Genomic DNA, 18142 nt, shown 5'->3' with positions numbered 1-18142 from the left:
GCAATGCGGCCTCACATATATTAACATGCACTATTCTACCTAACTAACGTTCTCTGTGGAGAAACTCTCAAAATTTACTTCAGTATCATCAAGAAATTGAGACGAACCAGCGATTGTCACTCCCCAGTGTACAAGAAATTGACTTTGGATGACCCGACCTCAGCAAATACCCACCAAAGGACTAGCTAGCAGCTATAGGCAACAGGCCATCTACTATATGATTACTCCCACATTGCATGAGGGCACCCGAATGCGATCCACTTTCAGATTTCTTTCAGAAACAAGTATGACTCAAATAAAAAGGTGGGCAATTAATCGAAAGATTTCACCGTAGATAGAGTATCCTTAGCATGTGAAGCCTAAAAAACGAAAGACGCAGCAGGGTGCCAAACCTTTCTTTACAGGAAATCATTCGGGAAAGCATTCTATAATTATTCAATTTCCCCGTTCGATTCTCCAGGTGAAAGGACCATGCGTCTCTTCAGTTAATTTCTTCCTGCGACTGAAGGATTATCCGAATCTCAAGGAATCGAGGAGGCACCATTTGATCACGTTCGAGGATTGCTTCCATCCAAGGTGAGAAGCACCTTGTATAGGTCCGGACGTCGATCTCGAAATATTCCCCAGCTGTGTCTCTTGCGTTTTATATTAGCCAGATCAAATTCCGCCACAAGAACAGCTTCCTCTTTGTCATTAGCACTTGCCACCATTTCTCCCGCTGGTCCTGAGCCATATATAATTCTAATTCAACATATTGTTCACAAGCAGAATATCTCTATTTCATAATTACTTGCAATTGTCGACCTAATACCTGCGATGAAAGAGTTGCCGTAGAATGTGATCTCACTCTTTCCATGCTCTGTCTGTATTACTTCTTTCCCCATGCGATTTGAAGCCACCAGAGGTACCTACATTTGTCGAAGTCCAATGAGATTCCTTCAAAAGTAACACTATACGACATAGGACAATTATCGACTATCAAGGTTTCCCAACCGATACTCAAAATATAATTAAGTACATGACCTCAACAGAGGAAGACCAGGCAGAGCAAATTGCGATACAGCAGGTTTTTCTCGCACATCTGACACAGTGGAGCAGATGCATAATAGAACAGGAAATTGCTCTAGATTAAGTAATTAATATTACTCATTGGCTAAAAGAAAAAAAAAAAATTACTTAGACTGGATAAGCTTTCATGAAAAAAATGACACCCATTTACTTCCACGAGTTTGCATGTGGAACACTAATCAGGCAACTTAAATGTCCCAACATTATTCACTAGTTCACAATTTGTTCGAGCAGAGAACGTACCAGATTAGCCCCAGCATGCCCTTGCATAACTCTCTTCCAGTGTTCTCTAGAATCAAGTCCTTCATCCTGTGGTTCAGAACCAATAGCAGTTGGGTATAACAATATTTCTGCCCCTTGCAAAACCATAGCTCGAGCTGCCTCAGGAAACCACTGGTCCCAACAAATTGCTGACAAAGATAACAAAGCTGATCAACCTATCATATCTTACCCTTCAGCTTATGGAATCAGCCAGAAAGTTACAAGTCGCAAGAAATACTTGCAAATCAAGATTGCAAGTTCAAGCTCAAAAAAGAGGACGTCACAAGAAGGCAATTACTAATTGCTCCAGGTGGTTTTTTGTGGATTTTGAACATAGTATACCAACAGGCAGGTTACACAGAGAAAAAAAAAAGCTGCAGGTATAACATATAGAGCTCCTTACCAACTCCAATCTTGGCAAATTTTGTCTCGAAAACCTGTTTAGCCAGAGAATAAAAATCAATCTCATGGAATAATTTTGATTAATCTAACTGTTACAGGCCATAGCTAACAAGTAAGAAGATCAAAGATTGACTATTACAATTGCTCGTACACACCTTAAAGCCAGTGTCCCCTGGATTGAAGTAGAACTTCTCCTGGTAACCTGTGGATGCAGTTCCCTGTGAGTTCATCATCTATGAAACACATAAATACTCAGGGCATGAAAAATAAGAGTAATTCATGCACCTGGTCCATCGGGGATGTGTGACTTTCTGTACAATCCAAGATCACTCCCATCAGCATCGATTATAGCTATAGAGTTGTAATGGGCATTATTTGCCTCTTCAAAGAAGCTGACAGGTATCACTACACCCAGCTCCTTTGCAAGTTTCTGCATCCTGTGTAACACGGAAATAAGGAAAAGGTTTACTGCAACTGTGTCATATTGCTGGAAAATATAATATCAGAAGAATAATAAGGCCTTGAACATGTCAGGAGAAGCAAGGACAATCTGCATGCCAAACAGAGCACTATGTCTAACAAGCTCTTCTGGTAAACCAAAATGGCATGCACAATTTACCTCATAATAGTTGGGTGACCCTTGTAAGGCTTTGCTCGCTGAAAGAAATCTTCCCTCTGTGCTTGACAAAAGTAGTATCCTTCAAAAAGTTCCTGAATGCAAGAGTTGGGACATCAAAGTGATATTTTGAGCCAAGGCCATCCTCCAATCATAATATGGCAGATTGGCGGTAACTAGAATAAAGTCCAGGACTTCCTTGAGGAAAATACTCTAAGGAATGACAACCATTGGTATACTAAGCTTTACAAGGATAAAATGTCTTGAGTTTAAGAGCTCATACCTGAATGAGAATGATGTTTGCACCCTTCCCATGAGCAGCTCTAACCAACCTGCATAAGAAAAGATCATTCAACATTCTTGGTGTAACGCATCAATGCACCCCATGAACCGAATTCGAATTGTATCTAGTCACAAGCGTTTGCCCCAGACTTGCAAAAAGGTAACCGAGATGGACCGCCAAGAAGGCGGAAACAAGCCATAGCAGGCATTATCAACAGATCACGAGCATCACGGGGACGAATTTCCTCCGAGCACGCACAACTCCACAATGATCACCGCAAGTCCAATCCATTGAAGGGCCATTGACATCACTAAAGAAATGCGAGGTTCGCTAAAATTTGATGTTTGCATTGGTTTCCCACCTAGAAAGAAACCCCACTCTAGTCCCTTCTTCGTTTTGCACCAAGAAGCAGCCATTTTTATGCAGGTGAGGGGCTAAAGCAAGAAGCTCCGCCAGCTCAACGCCCCGTTCTAATTCGAAAAGAGGAGCTACGACCCTTTAACCAGTTTGAGGAAATTAACGAATCACGATTGCAAGTCGGAAGATCAAAATCAGTAAGATAACAAAGACCATAACACCCACAAACCCAAGATTAAAAAAAGCTTTTTTTGGGCATACTGAAAAACCCAAGATAAAAGAATCTTTTTTTTGGGCATACTGAAGAAGAAGAAGAAGAAGAAGAAGGACCTCTCGGCCTTGGAGACGTTGGTGGGGACGTCGTCGGTGCAGGAGAACTGCAGAGCGGAGACCACCACTTTCCGGCCACCTTCCATCGGAGCGAGCTTCGAATTCGACCCCTTTCCGTCACCCTACCCCCTCCGAAATCAACCCTTTTTTTAGGATTGATGCACGCCGAAGCAGAGACGCGAAAAGTCCCGGCCTTTGACTGACAAGGTCTTCAACAGTCGTAGGATGACTTCACTCACTGTGCCACGGGATTCTAGAGAAAGAGAGAGAGAAGAAGAAGAAGAACGTTTGAGTTTGACTACTGAGAGACGATGAAAATGATGGGGATTAGGTTTTATTATTTATGAGGATGTTTTTATACAAGGTTCCCGTCGGTCGGACAATATATTTAGCTTACCAATCATACCCAACAATAAAACATTTCAATATTCAATTAATTTTACATAACGCATAATTGATATTTGGAAAATTATAAACTTTCACACGTGATCAATGTATCCAATACGATCTCGTTTGGGTAATTTCAATTCTTCATGCCCGTTTACTTAATTGAGTAACTCCATTATTTACACGGCAAAGAAAGGCCGAGGGCAACACTGGCATTTAGGAGTCAGCTCTCTCTTGCTCATTTGCGCGCAAGCTTCCGTACTCGTTAGAACTTAAAGAGGATTTATCAATTCAGGACGTCGGACACAGGGAGAACGACATTGAAAGGTTTTCGATCTCAGATAGGATTTCTGTGAGCGCTGCAGCAGCATTTGGGAAATCATATGCTCTTCAAGCTTTCTTAAGAAAAATATGTCATTCGGCAAACCGACCATGACGTTTTGCCGTCTCTTTACTTTGCTGTAAAGTCGCTTTGAATTGGTCCTCTCTGTACTTTGGATGGTTAATTCCAAAAGCAGAGTAAACATGAGCAAATGGAGCAGGAGGAATCCCAAAAGGGTGCACTCCTCTTTCTTTAACCTATGCCTAACTAGAATGCCAGTAGGCTTCGAGAACTTGACGAGCCTCAGGGGGCGAGATCGACTCCTGGATTGCTAAGCACACAGTCCATCTCATTTGTTGTGTGAGCAGGCGCGAGCAAGAGGACGCTTAGATGCTTGTCAAGGTAGGGGACCGTTCGACCAAAAAAAAAAAAAAAAAAAAGGTGGGGGACCGGACTAGCAGAGGTTGCTGCTCATGTCTGATCTTTTGCCCAATCGATCCGACGACCCTATCTTGCAAGGACAAGAATGATGAGGAGTTTGCAAATAAGCATCAACTTTCCTGAAAACGGTCCACAAAACGATGAATGCAGAAGGCTCTGCTAGCATCAGCCTTCCTGACCAACAGAGCATGGAATTCACTAGAGGACTAGAAAACCATATCAGAATAATGCCCAGCATTGAGGACAACTGGTGAGTCTACAGGGTGAAGCCACAAGAGATTGACAATCAACGTGGCAAAAATATATAGGCGACAGAATGTGGACAAGGTCACAGTATCCATGAGCTATAAAAGTTACTTGTTCGAGGACCAGCTAATATTAATGAAAACATATGAAGCCAGAACAATACAATGTGCCGAACACTACTGCCACTGCTCCACCAATCATTTCTAACTGGATATATAAGCTGTTCTCAATTATCCACTCACGTCACACTGCACGTTACTGATGGAAGACGCTCTTACATGCTAAACTGTTCTTGGAGAGAGGGAGCTCATTCCAAGCATTCCCCAACACATGAAGCTTGACTTTGAAAACATTAGTAGATATTACATGGGTGTGTTTCTTCCATTGGATGCCTCATTTTGCATGCTGCTGCTTGCTGATAGGAACCCGTAATTCGTCTGGACAACTACTTTTTCGATTCACATCAAGACCAACCCACCCCACTCAGATATTAACCTCAATTAGACTTTAATCTTCAGTGCCCTTACTAATGCCTTCATTTTTCTTTCTCTTGCCACCCTCTTTGGTTTGGGAAGGTTCTCCCTCCATCTTTCTCTTGGTCAAATCTTTGGCCTTAGCTTTGTCTTTAACCACAGTTCCACTTTCTTCTTCATTGTCGTTACTAGGGCCTCCATTTTTCTTTCTCTCGCCATCTCCTTTTGCTTGGGAAGGTTCTCCCTCCGTCTTTCTCTTGGTCGATTCTTTAGCCTTAGCCTTGTCTTTAACCACAGTTATACTTTCTACTTCAGTTCCATTACTCGTGCCTCCATTTTTCTTTCTCTCACCATCTCCTTTTGCTTGGGAAGGTTCTCCCTCCATCTTTCTCTTGGTCGATTCTTTGGCCTTAGCCTTGTCTTTAACCACAGCTCCACTTTCTTCTTCAGTGCCATTACTAGTGCTTCCATTTTGCTCTCTCTCACCATCTCCTTTTGTTTGTGAAGGTTCTCCCTCCATCTTCTTCTTCATCGATTCTTTTGCCTTAGCCCTTTCCTTTTTTCCAGCATTTTGCTTCCTGAACTCTAAGAAATCAAGAAAAAAGAAGTTGTGCCACATTTCCATCATCCGAAAGCAGAAAAAATTGACATGAAAAACAAAAAATCAGCAATATCCAGGAGCTAAGTTGCCCAAGAGACTTCAAAGAAATGCATAGTTAAGGACCACCACACGCAATCATTTGAAAAACAAAACCAATGGAGACCATAACTTTGTGTATGGTCACCCCTTCATCTGCCAACTGAAAGATAAATAACGGAAATTTAAGCATAAACCTTTAACACTGAAGACTGACAAGAGAACGATAAACTAGAGTTCCAGCTAAGACACTTGTGCACTAAATTAATTGATATGCCTAATATTACACGAAGAAAGATACTTTAGCAGAGGACCAAGCATTGCACATAAATCATAGCATAATATGAAAACACAGTGATAACAATAGCAAACCAAGAAGGCACTGGAAACTTGCATAAGAAACATAACTGTGACATGCAAACATCATAACCTTTGCTGCTTCAGCAAAGGGGATACAGTTACAGAGTTCTCGCACACTAAAGCTAGGACCAATAATACACATCATTAACGATCTTAACTTTTGGGAACATCCAATACAGACATGGCTGTAGCAAAAATGTAGTTCAGTTTGTCAACTGGAAAAACCACTGACAGGATAAAAGCGATGCCCAACGCAGTTACAAGTGTAGAAGTCATTGAAACATCAGAAAATCATGTCAAATTTGCCACATTTCTAGGACGACAGGCAAACAAACAAAGATCAGAAATTTTCCATCATTTGATCAGGCAAGCAGAAGATTCTCAGCATGCCTCATGATTCCCGGAACATAAAATGTACATCTTAGTGATTATACGCAAGTAGCCTTCATTAGAAGCAGATAACGAACTCCGGGACGACATATCGCACTAACCATCGAGGGATGCTCTAAGGGGGCCCATGAACTCTGGAAATTCCATCTCCTCCAGCGCCTTCAACACGTCATCCGCGTTGATAGTTTGCCTCTTCGATTCTTTGCATATGTCGTTCGCTCTGCCAAAAAGCGAAAACAAACTGTGTCAACACCGAATCGTGTCCGATTCCAGAACCGGCAAAGAGACAAAAATCTTCAATTTTTAGCATCCAGAACGCCCTTGATCTCAAAGGCTGTAGAGCTCATCAAGAGCTTCGCTAACCAGAACTTAACGAGAAAGGAGAATCGATGGAAATGCGGAAACCAAGAAAGGAGAAAGGAATCGGCGAGCCCCCCGCGTCGCGTCATCCGGGTCAACCCGGGGCAAAACCCTAGCGAACAGAACCTAGAGAGGAGGAGGAGAAGGGAGGAGGAGGAGGTGCTGACGTGGCGGAGAGGTAGTGGATGAAGATGCGGGCGCTCTCGGAGAAGGCGAGGAGGGCGTCCTTGTGGAGGGAGACGTCGCCGTCGTCGGAGCACCGGGAGAGCTTCTCCTTCACAACGCGCCGCACGATGGTCTTGGGGAGCTCCTCCGCCTCCCCCACCACCTTCGCCGCCGCCGCCGCCGCCTCCATCGAGAATCCCGCGCCGGTGCGATCCGCAGCAGATCTCGGCGAATTCGAGAACGGGGAAGGAAGGAGGGGCGGGATGCGGCTCGCGAGCTCGGTTAGGGCTTAATTTTCCCGCCAACAATGAATGAGAGAGAGACGCAGAGAGAGATAGAGAGGCTTTCATCCGTGGGCTTTCGCAGTGAATTTCGGGCTTCTGAACGACAAAGCCCGGCCCATTTTAATAAAAAATGTTATGAAATATTTCTAACTTTTTTTTTTTTTTTGATATGTTTTCAGAAATCCTAAAACTTTGTTTGCAAGTGTAATTGAGTCGTAAAACTTACAAAAGTCAATCAAATCCAAAAACTTGTCAAGTTGGTTCAATTAAGTCCTAAAGTTAACACCGTCAAGAAAGTTAACGGAATTGCTAACGTGGCGTGATATAATATTTTAAATAAATTTTTTATTATATTTATGGCTTTTTAAAATTATTTTTTATTCAAAATCTTTAAAAATAAGATAAAAATTAAAAAGGAAAAGCTAAATTTATTTAAAAAAACAAAACTATTAAAAAAAAAAAAAAAAGGGCCGCGATGGACCTTCGCCGCCGCCCATCGCCGGAGGGGCCGGTGACGGCCGCCGAGGACGGCGATGGTCGCCGACCACGGGCGGGGTGGTCGGCCCTCGCCGGCGAGGTCTCGTCGGCCCCGGTGAGGGCGGCCACCCCCCAGTCGGGGGCGAGGACGCCCGGATCTGGGCACGCCGCCCCGCGAGGGCCGGCAAGGCCTCACGGGGGCCGGCGACCATCGGCTTGGGGTCGGCGGGCTCGCCCGGATCTGGGCGAGCAAGCGTCGTCCGACGAGGCCCCGTCGGATGGGTCGAGAGGGGAGGAGCAGCCGCGGCTCGACGAGCCGCCAACGAGGGAGGATGAGGAGGAGCTCGAGGCCGTCACCCGCTCCACCAGCTCCGCCGCGAGGACACGCCGCCCCGCCACCGACGACGATGAGAATGGCGAGGCTGAGGAAGAGGAGGACCATGAGGTTCGGTTGCTCGGCGACCGTCACCGTCATCGACCTGTCCGGCGGCCGTCGTCGGCCCCTCTAGCGATGGGTGGTGGCGGAAGCTCCACCGGCAGCTTTTTTTTAATAGTTTTATTTTTAAAATAAATTTATCTTTATCTTTTTAGTTTTTATCTAATTTTTAAAGATTTTGAATAAAAAATAATTTTAAAAAGCCATATATAAAATAAAAATTCATTTAAAATATGACATCAGCCACGTCAGCATTTTCCGTTAACTTTCTTAACGGTGTTAACTTTAGGACTCAATTGAACCAACATGACAAGTTTTAGGACTTGATTGCACTTTTTGTAAGTTTTAGGACTCAATTGCACTTCCTTGACAAGTTTTAGGACTTCTGCTGAACATATCCTTTTTTTTTTTGGGTCGGTTCTAACTTATAATTTAACATTTAAGGAGAAAGACATAGATGATCTTCGAACTTTGGCTCCATGTGTCGTGTAGCATTTGCATTTTGAATTTATTCAATGTGATTCATGTATTTTAGCTTGACAAGTAATATCATTCCTGAACCTTTAATCTATCCAATATAATTCATGATCTTTTAATATAAGTTCAATTTAGTCATTGTATTATATGAAAATACTCAAAGTATTCTTTGACAATATCTTCATATAATTGAAGAACTACATTAAACATAAACAAAAATTTCAAATACTACATTACAGTTTGAATAAAGCATATGAACTGAATTGAAAAAATTAAAATTTTAGGATTCATATTATACATTTGATAAAAATTCAGGGATCAATTACGTCACGCTATCTTTCCAAATTTTTAATTTCTCAGTTTTTCTTTTGGTCAAGTAATTTCCCATGTTAATATATAGAAGTAAATTCTATAAAATAAAGCGTGTTAAAGGGAGCGAGCATTCGACAAAAACAACCGACAGTTTATTTTCGTTCAAAAACCAGCCGACGTCTATCCCCCACCGTCTCCGACACAGATTTCCTTGTAAACAAGCGAACATGTCGAGCCGTCTCGAGTCTCGTCGTCACCTTCCACCATTTCTCAACCACTCCATCCTTCTCTTTCCCGCAATCTCCAAACCGGGTCGAACCTTCTTCGAGTTTCGACGGCAAACAACGCCACCCCGCTCGCCCCGTCCATGGCGTCCTCCTTCGGCGGTCCCTACGGCTACGGCTATGGCTACGGCGACGGCCAGCAGCAGCCTCAGCCGTATCCACCTCCGCCTCCTTACGGGTCGTCACCCTCATCGTCGTTCGGGTCCGGGTACCGTCCGTCGTTCCCGCCAGGGACCGACCCGGAGGCGATCCGGAGCTTCGAGATGGCTGACAGGGATTGGAGCGGGTACATTGACGAGGAGGAGTTGCAACAGGCTCTCTGTTCTGGGCCGTATCAGAGGTTCAGCACCGGAACCGTTCGGTTGCTCATATTCCTGTTCAAGAATCCCACTGACCCTATTGGACTTGGTGGCTGTTCTTTCTTTTTCTCTCTTTTTTATTTTTTATTTTTATTTTTATTTCATTTGGTTGATTCACGTTCAGATTTGTGCCGATGTGGCTTCTTCTCTGTTTTATTATCGAGCGATGCTTTAGGATGAAAGGTCTAGAGGTTACGACTTTTAGCCATCCTCTGTCATTTTCAAAGGTTGCCAGTAAATCAGAAGACACAGAAAACAAAGGGATGCTGAATTCTGATGCAGTCTGCGCTAAAATTTACTTGTGTCATACGTTTCAGGCCCCAAAGAGTTCGCTGCTTTGTGGAGCTGCCTCGGTCAGTGGAGGGTAAGTCTGCCTTCGTGTAGCAGCTTAAGCTTTCGCTTAGATCAGTTGGCACAGCATTCTGAAGAACCATTGTCTTTCCTTGACTCGTTAATCAGTAGTTGTTGCTCTACTCTGTTTTAGCAAACAGATTGGTCATTTTTTCCCTAGATAATTTTGCATTTCCTAGTTGCTCTTTTGTTTGTTTAGCAAAGTCAACTTGACATGAGATATCTCAGTGACAGAAACATGAGTTGAGTGCTTTGTTTAGTGAGTTCTGCGGCATTAGTCACGCAGAACTTTGTCTATCACTCTGCATCACTGAATATCTATTGGAGTATAGTGATAGGTGGTCAAAGAGAATCTGCACTTAAAATAGCATACTGATTCTGTTTGAGATTACCATCTAGCTAGCACTGTAGCTCCAGGACGAGATCCATTTCAAACACTCTTTTAAGTACAATCCTAAATGGTTTGGATGTTAGTCGAGGTGAAGCAGCATACTTGGTCGTTCTGCGGGTCTTCTTATGTTGTACGTGCTAATTACTAATGATTCACATGCAAAATAATGACTGCAGGCCATCTTTGAGAGATTTGATGGAGACAGAAGCGGAAAAATCGACTTGACAGAACTGAGGGATTCTCTTTACAGTCTAGGCTACGTGATCCCGCCGTCTGTTCTTCAAGTTCTGATGTCTATATATGACAGCCGCAGCAGCGGGACATGCGAACTTAATTTTGATGCTTTTGTCGAGTATGCACCTTCTTTCCTTTTAGTCTTCAGCCCACTTGAGCTGAGAAGAATCAAATTTGAATACAGAACTCATTAACGTTATGTTGGATGTGCAGGTGTGGGATGATTGTGAAGGTACTCGATCGACTGTATGAACCTTGTCATTAGTACAGTATGATATGGTCAGGGTTCGTCTTACACAGATGCTTCAATGGCTAATTGAGTGATCTTCTCGTTACTTAACATTGCATTTCAGGGCCTGACGGAGAAATTCAAAGAGAAAGATCTGCAATACACGGGATCAGCGACACTCGGATATGATGAGTTCATGTGTATGATCCTTCCTTTTCTTGTATCATATGATTGACGGGTGAGTATTAATACTTTGTTTGGCATGTAAATACTGGACAATAAAGTGCGACGGCAGCTCGTCGCTCTGTAACTGTAAATTCTTGGGAGTCCTCTTGTCTGCTATTATAAGCAGGAACATTTGTGTGCTGTTATGCTTGCTGTATTCTTAGAGGTGGTGTTTCTATTGATCGATTTCCACATAGCGATCCGCAATCCTCTTCAGTTTACCGAGATTTTGGCTTTCTAGTTCTCCATTCGAATGGATCAAGGGTATTGTCGCCATTCTTCTCGTCGTGATTGGATGGGAGATTGGACAATGGACAATGAAGTGCCCTTCTAGGAGAAATCTCATTAAATTCAATCAAATTTGTCCTCCATAACGTTAACCCATAGTAGTATTGCCATTGCATTCATGATCAACAGCTTTCTACCCTTTACATCGTGGAGAACATAAAACTCACTAGGTAGTACATGAGAAAGAAAAAAATTGTTCAAAAAGTCTTGAACCTATTTTATGGCGGTCAATTCAATTCTAAAATTTAGTCATTTAAAACATTTTGATAGCTTACCAATTTAGTCCCAAACCATATGATGATTTTTCGATTAAAAAAAATTAAAAATTATCTATGTTAGCGTCGGTTTTGTCACGTATAATGATATTGATTAGATTATCACATCAAAATTTCAGACCAATATTCATTGGAATGACTTCAATTAGTAAATCTCAAGATGTTTGGGACTATATTGGCAACCCGTTAAAAGGTTTAAGACTACACTGACCCAATTAAAAAATTTAAGACTAAATTAATAAGTTGCCAAAATGTCAATAACTAAATGTGCATAATAAAAGATTTAGAATTAAATTGTCCCACTTCGAAAGGGATCAGCCTACAAATTCTTATAAACTGCATCTCACCCGAGATGGACTGGCGTCGAGAAACAAAAGAATCGGATTGTTGCTCGATAGAACCAGTCGAGCTGGTTAAGGGTAATTCAGTCTAAACTACTGAGGTACTCAAGCCCTGAGCAATACAAGATCTTCCTTTTACGACAGAACCATTTGATTGGGCATCTCCTGAGACGGGCTTAAGAGATTTCTCAGACTCAAGAGTGTCACAAGAAGCATTTGGGTTCTCATACGGATCGTCCCCGATGATGAAATTGAAGAACGATAACCAAATGGACATAGTTGTTAGCACTTGAAGGATGGGAGAAAAAAGTACATATCTAAAGGCATGTCGCAACTTTACCCACCTGAAGGGAAACCCGGGCGAAAATGCATACGCAACGACGAATGAAAAGGCGAACCATGAGAAATCCACGATCTATCCGGTACTACTACTCATCATCCATCTTATTAAATCAAGTACAAATAATGTAAAGTCCATACACACCCACCATATAAAGGACCATAGTAGAGCTCGAGCTTCTTCCACATCAGGAGAGTCCCTCCCAGAACGTGTTCGTACAAGATCGTATCCACCCGCTATACCCCATGCTTTTATTACATAAGCTATGTCATGAATCAGTGTGTTAATTTCCTAGGATCCTAAACTTTACTTAGCGATTTGTGTTATTTCACTATGACAGACAAAGACAGACATACTAGTACACTCTTCAAGTCAAAACTCCATCTAGTGTAGCTGAATAATCTCATCCATTCGCGCTATGTGATTATGTAAGCTCTCTGGAATCTCTTGCAAAAGAAGGGGAGAAAACGTTTTAATGATTAGCCATAACACAAGCAACAGAACATTACATTGCTAATGATGAAAAAGAACTAAACTTTCTGCATTTAAATTAGTATCAAGTAGTGGCTGTCGCATCGAGTCAAAGCTTCTTCCTAACTTTGATTGATTCTGAGACTCTTGGTCTTGCACTTTACCGGTGCCACGACAAAGACATAAATATAAGCTCAACATGGATCATATATACACGATTCCTCTAGCAATATACTAACGATCCTGGATACGGGTAGGTATCATGTCATCATTATATCTACGGTGAATATTGAGGGACTTGTCTATCTGTCAAATCTTATCCCTTTCTCTTTCAGACCATTGCTGGAATCTACAAAAGTAGAGCCACATCACCCTGATGGAGAAAGCCGGCAATCAGCACTTTGTGAATTTTGACTAAGCCGGCAATCAGCACTTTGTGAATTGTGACTCAAGGGCGGCAGAAATGTCATCTCTGAGACTCAAGTTCTGTTCTGCTCATTGATGACAAACAAGGTTGGTTCACATTGGAAAATGACCTTTATAGGAAAGGCTCTGGTTTTCTTCTGTTTTGACCTTTTGAATTCAACAAAGACTGCATTCACCGGAGGGGGGCTATTGGGGTTTGTTTCATAAGATATTTTTAGCAGGCAAACAGTGACCAGCGAACTGTCTCTGAGTGTTCATGTATGGCATTTTCAGTTTTCTGTGGAGTGTTCATTTATGGATTGGAAAGAGTGGGAGGGACCACAAAATGCTTTATATTTTGAAAATAACCTAAGTTGTATGCCTTTTAAGGTTCTGAAGACACTTTCCAACTAAGGCTGCTTCTACAAAGAACTTATTTGGATTGGAGACCAGAAGAAAAACATAGTTTATTACAGATGCCCCGGGGGGGTGTGGGTGTGGTGAGGGAGGGAGAGAGAGAGAGATTTGGAAGGAACCGAAAGAGAACTGGTGAAGGGTCAAAAGTTAGGACCAACTAGACTATCAAAGGACGAATTCAACCGACTATTTTGTTTTTCCTGATAGAAACCAGCTTGGACTTTTGTAGAGCTGACGACAAGAAGAATTTTGCCCCATGAAGATTCGCAAGCATGATAGAAAGTAGAGATAAAGGTGACAGAGACCCATTACCACATCTTTTCATACATGATGATAAAAAGGAGGATTGAGCTCGTAGGGCAGACGTTTAAAGAAGAGAGACCCATTAGACGCGTATCTTTAATAAATAATGAATATGAGGAGATTTCGTTCATATGGCAGAAACACAAAGCAGGAACAGTAAAAGAAAAAGAAAAAGGCCCGCCTATTCTGACACGCTAACACAACCGTGTCGTGCTGATCTTATGTTTAGAAAAATTGGCAGCCATGCTGAGCCAATATGCTGTATAATTTTAATCCAGTTCTAAAGTCCTCTGTCACTGTACATAAGTATCAGCGGGTCCTTGAATTAGCCTGGCTTCACAATCCAAGTGACGATAAAGTATACCAGCTATGTGAACCTTGATGCAGAATTATATCTAATACAAAGAAAATCAACGGGAAGTGCCTTCTTCTTCCTTCTTAGTGCATGTTCCTTGAACTTGTCAAGATGCTAAGGCAGGTGTGAACTCCCATTTTACTAGACAAACATTTGGTCATTCGATAGAGAGATTTTTTTTTGGGGGGTTGGGGGGGAATCACGAAAAAGTAACAAGTCGGCAATATTGGGCAGAGAAGATGATCAGCACAAATATAAATGATGAAATGCTCACCTAAAAAGTTGCTTCGAGATTGTTTTGTTGAAGCCTTCCCTCGGTAAACAGATTAGCATGCTCTCAAATATTCATTAAGAATGTCATGATGGATACTAAAACAACAGAGAAAGGCGATACCTGCAAAAACATAAAAGAGCCGAAGAAAACATCATCAGTTACTCATCTAGCTCAACAGTTTAAGCAAGAAAACGAATTTGTCTTACTCTTGTCCCAGTCGCTGAATATAATCCTGGTCTTGTCCCAGTCGCTGAATATAGTTCTGGAAGATAACCTTGCAATCCAAGGCTATAAACTGGAGTACCATCTGGATAGTAGAGTCCATAGTTCCTCTCAGATGTCGGACCAGGCTTCAAGTTTTCGTTAAATAGCGCAAACACGTATATGTCAATAGGCACCGATGGCTTAGCAGGGGTACCTTGTTTCTGCTCTATCCTCTGCAACAAATTTTCATTGTATATATGCGCATTCTCCAGTGTAGCCCCTGCCTCATCGTCATCACCCTTGGACGGCCAACCTGTCTCAGAAATCCTGACGGTGATATCAGTATGTCCCATCGCTTTAATAGCTGAATAAACCGCATCAATTTGAGCGTACAACATATTATCATAGTGCAAGTTGGTGACGGGATCGGTCAGCCCTTCATTAGGCTGGAAAAGCACATAATTCAGCGACACCTCGCTCGGACTACCCTTATACGCAAAGTAAGGATACGCGTTTATGAGAAATGGAGTATTTATCTGCGCCTGGAAATTCAACAGGGGTTGGAGGTACTGAGCAAGATTTGGCCAGAAAGAACCTGCAGAGGGCGGGTATGAAGTAGCTAAAATATTGAGTGAATGCGCTGTTGTGACCGCGACTTGCTTATTCAGTCCAAGGTTGGAAAGGGCTGAATATACGGTTTTCATCGCCGGGACGAGATAAGGCATCCATTGGTTATTGCTGCTGTTTAACACTTCGTTACCAACCACGATGCAGCTGATCTGGGTTTGGCCAATGTAAGGTTGGACGTGCTGTTGGATCCAATCTTGGGCGTTGGCAAGAATGGTCATGTTCTGGAGATTGTCATTGCCTATACCAATGATGAAGTCGACATTGGAATTGGAAAATGCTTGGAGGACATTGGGATCTGCATCATACAACTTTACCCTACTGACGTTGAGGGATCCAAGGAGGGTGGCGACACGAGAAGGCGAGGGCAGGTCGTCCGCTATTTGGCCATAATTAATCCCGAACTCGAGGCCTAGAATTTGAGTCGCAGAATCTAAAACGCAGAGGAAGAAACAGAGTCAGGACCAGAAACACGTAAAATTGGAGAGACAGAGAACACCAGAAAATTAATTGAAACCGTTAAACCAGAATGTCCACACATCCATATTTGTAACTGGAGTAACTTCCCTTGCAAGATGCAGACTTTCGTCACATCACATTAGCATGTGGGAATTGTTAACGACAATCTCGTCTCACTCTCACCAAATTTGGCACTACCAAAGGAAAAAAGCCTACGACTAATATGAAGTGAAACGAATCCATCTAAACTTTTCCCTCAAAGCCCGGAAAGCATGGAAAAGAAAAAGGGTAATAAAATTAGCGAACTCCCAACAACAAGTATCATTTTCCTATTCTTGCTCCGGCCATATCCCCCAGAAGAGAGAGAGAGAGGAGAGAGAGGAACGGAAGAAAATCTAGTAAAGCCCAATGAAGAAAGCAACATGCGACCGTCATTGATCGGGTCTTTTGCGCTTTCTAGAAGACAAGAGGCTCGCAATTCTCCTAAAAAAAGAAGAAAAGAGATCTTTCCCACCAGGACTGGCAGCTGCCCAGGAGAAGCTAAAAGGGTAGTGACAAAGACTGGCTGGAAGGAAGAGAGAGAGAGAGAGAGAGAGAGAGGACGAACCTGAGAGAGAAAGTAGAAGAAAGAGGGCTCTGAGGAGCGAGGAGGAGGAAGCCATTGATGCGTTCTAGGATCGAAGACCTCCCGCCCCTCAATGCCCACCAAGAAAAAAAGGTGTCAGCAGCAACCACTCGCCAGCAACCTCCTCACAAAGAAGGGGGAGAGAGAGAGAGAGAGAGAGAGAGAGAGAGAGGGAGTGGTTCCGTAAAATTGCTGTCACTTCCACCAAACGATTCTCCTCCCCTATTTATACTTTTAGATCACCAATGAAAAAGAAAGAGATTAAAAGATGATCTTCTCTTTCTCTCCAGTGCGGGAGAGCTTCTTGGTCGGGTTTGTCCATGTCCTGATCTTTTTCTCTCTCCGGTTTCACGTTTGGATTGGACGGAGCTTTCTTGGGATTTTCGGTCGTGTTCAACATGCCATCCGCCGACGTAGTTCCACCGACGGAGTTCCAACCTCCAGTTTTTCGTCGGCCGGTCCATGTGGGTTCTGCCCGATTATTACAGGCGATAAATATCTCGGGATTCGTCCCTACCTTTTTGGCCTATTCGATCTTGTCCCAAAATAGAATCCTCCCGACGATGGAAATGTAACTAATTTTTTTCAACATTTTTTAGCCCATTTATTTTTCTTATTATATTTTATAATTTTTAGGAGCGATCTCTTTCAAAATAGTAAAATTCAGAGTTAAAACCTAAAATCTACCCTATTATATCTTATTCCCAATTTTGACTGTGAAGCCGATTCTCGAACATTTTTTTTTTCTGGTCCAATTTCAAAATATACTCAAAAAACCCGTTTTATCTTTTTGCACCTTTTTTTGGTTCATTTTTTTACAGCAAAAATTATATGAGACTACAAGTACCGAAATGATTCAAAGGAAAAGGTGGACAACAAAATACGCCAAAAACAGCAATCCATAAGATTCCTAGACTTGTACTATTATAAACGATAAAAGTTTAAACACGTAACATAAAACATAAGTTATAAAATTTCATCCCCCATTAATCTACAAAAACTTAGCTGAAGACAAAAGACTAGCAAAGAGTTTCGAGAAAGAATAAAGAACAAAGGAGTACTGAGGTCAAAATTTAGGGAAAAAAGAAATTAGGATTTTGACTTTTTAACTCATAAAACCGATTTCAAAATAATGTGATCCAATCCAATTTCTCGGTGAGTGTTTACTCAAAAGCTATTCTCGAACTAAGTTTAATAAGAACATATTCCTAGACCTATTTTTCAAGCGTTCCGGTTTTGTTTCTAGATTGAACCAATCTGGATGCACACTCCTAACAATTTTATGACTAAATTGAATATGTATCTAAAATTTGGAAACCATATTACATTAAAAATTTAAAAATGACATTACAAACCTGTTCAAAATTCATAGACCAATTTATGTTATTTACCTTCAAACACTTGCCAGCAACCAGAGAGAGAGAGAGAGAGGTTTCGTAAAATTGCTGTCACTTCCACCAAACGATTCTCTTCCCCATTTATAATTATGACACCAATGAAAAAGAAAGAGATCAAAAGATAGTCATCTCTCCCTCTACTGAGGCGTAATCTTGGAAGAGCCTCGCCGGAAAGGTGAGATATTATCTGCGATTTATAATGTA

General features: G+C 42.1%; 4 protein-coding genes across 7 annotated transcripts; 1 reads left to right on the top strand and 3 right to left on the bottom strand.

Annotated features, from left to right (window-relative positions):
- Positions 1–211: 211 nt before the first annotated feature.
- Positions 212–3646, bottom strand: LOC104421305 (N-carbamoylputrescine amidase). Its single transcript, XM_010033218.3, has 9 exons — positions 3318–3646; positions 2631–2679; positions 2351–2442; positions 2017–2168; positions 1887–1933; positions 1733–1766; positions 1312–1478; positions 812–908; positions 212–724 (listed from the first exon to the last, which is right to left on the bottom strand). The coding sequence occupies exons 1-9, from the start codon at positions 3401–3403 to the stop codon at positions 549–551; spliced, it is 900 nt and encodes a 299-aa protein (XP_010031520.2). The 5' UTR covers positions 3404–3646; the 3' UTR covers positions 212–548.
- Positions 3647–4724: 1078 nt separating this feature from the next.
- On the bottom strand, positions 4725–7416 carry LOC104421306 (DNA polymerase epsilon subunit D). Its single transcript, XM_010033219.3, has 3 exons — positions 7101–7416; positions 6675–6793; positions 4725–5771 (listed from the first exon to the last, which is right to left on the bottom strand). The coding sequence occupies exons 1-3, from the start codon at positions 7286–7288 to the stop codon at positions 5221–5223; spliced, it is 858 nt and encodes a 285-aa protein (XP_010031521.1). The 5' UTR covers positions 7289–7416; the 3' UTR covers positions 4725–5220.
- A 1902-nt stretch (positions 7417–9318) lies between these two features.
- On the top strand, positions 9319–11337 carry LOC104421307 (probable calcium-binding protein CML50). 2 transcript variants are annotated; one of them, XM_039303963.1, is made up of 5 exons: positions 9319–9776; positions 10045–10091; positions 10646–10724; positions 10916–10935; positions 11057–11337. In XM_039303963.1, the coding sequence occupies exons 1-5, from the start codon at positions 9452–9454 to the stop codon at positions 11165–11167; spliced, it is 582 nt and encodes a 193-aa protein (XP_039159897.1). In that variant the 5' UTR covers positions 9319–9451; the 3' UTR covers positions 11168–11337. The 2 variants fall into 2 exon arrangements, with proteins under 2 accessions (XP_039159897.1, XP_010031522.3); XM_010033220.3 differs by having other exon boundaries at positions 10646–10821; positions 10917–10935.
- Positions 11338–12477: 1140 nt separating this feature from the next.
- On the bottom strand, positions 12478–16972 carry LOC120285979 (glucan endo-1,3-beta-glucosidase 14-like). Of its 3 annotated transcripts, none has more exons than XR_005547009.1 (4): positions 16524–16972; positions 14833–15890; positions 14627–14746; positions 12478–12847 (listed from the first exon to the last, which is right to left on the bottom strand). XR_005547009.1 is itself a non-coding variant. In XM_018863750.2 (3 exons), the coding sequence occupies exons 1-3, from the start codon at positions 16576–16578 to the stop codon at positions 14690–14692; spliced, it is 1170 nt and encodes a 389-aa protein (XP_018719295.2). In that variant the 5' UTR covers positions 16579–16972; the 3' UTR covers positions 14061–14689. The 3 variants fall into 3 exon arrangements, 1 of the variants encoding a protein (XP_018719295.2); XR_005547010.1 differs by having other exon boundaries at positions 12478–12838; XM_018863750.2 differs by lacking the exon at positions 12478–12847 and having other exon boundaries at positions 14061–14746.
- Positions 16973–18142: the final 1170 nt, after the last annotated feature.

Source organism: Eucalyptus grandis, chromosome 10 (genome assembly GCF_016545825.1).
Source record: "Eucalyptus grandis isolate ANBG69807.140 chromosome 10, ASM1654582v1, whole genome shotgun sequence".
Lineage (NCBI taxonomy): Eukaryota > Viridiplantae > Streptophyta > Magnoliopsida > Myrtales > Myrtaceae > Eucalyptus > Eucalyptus grandis.
This window is presented reverse-complemented; position numbering and strand designations above follow the sequence as displayed.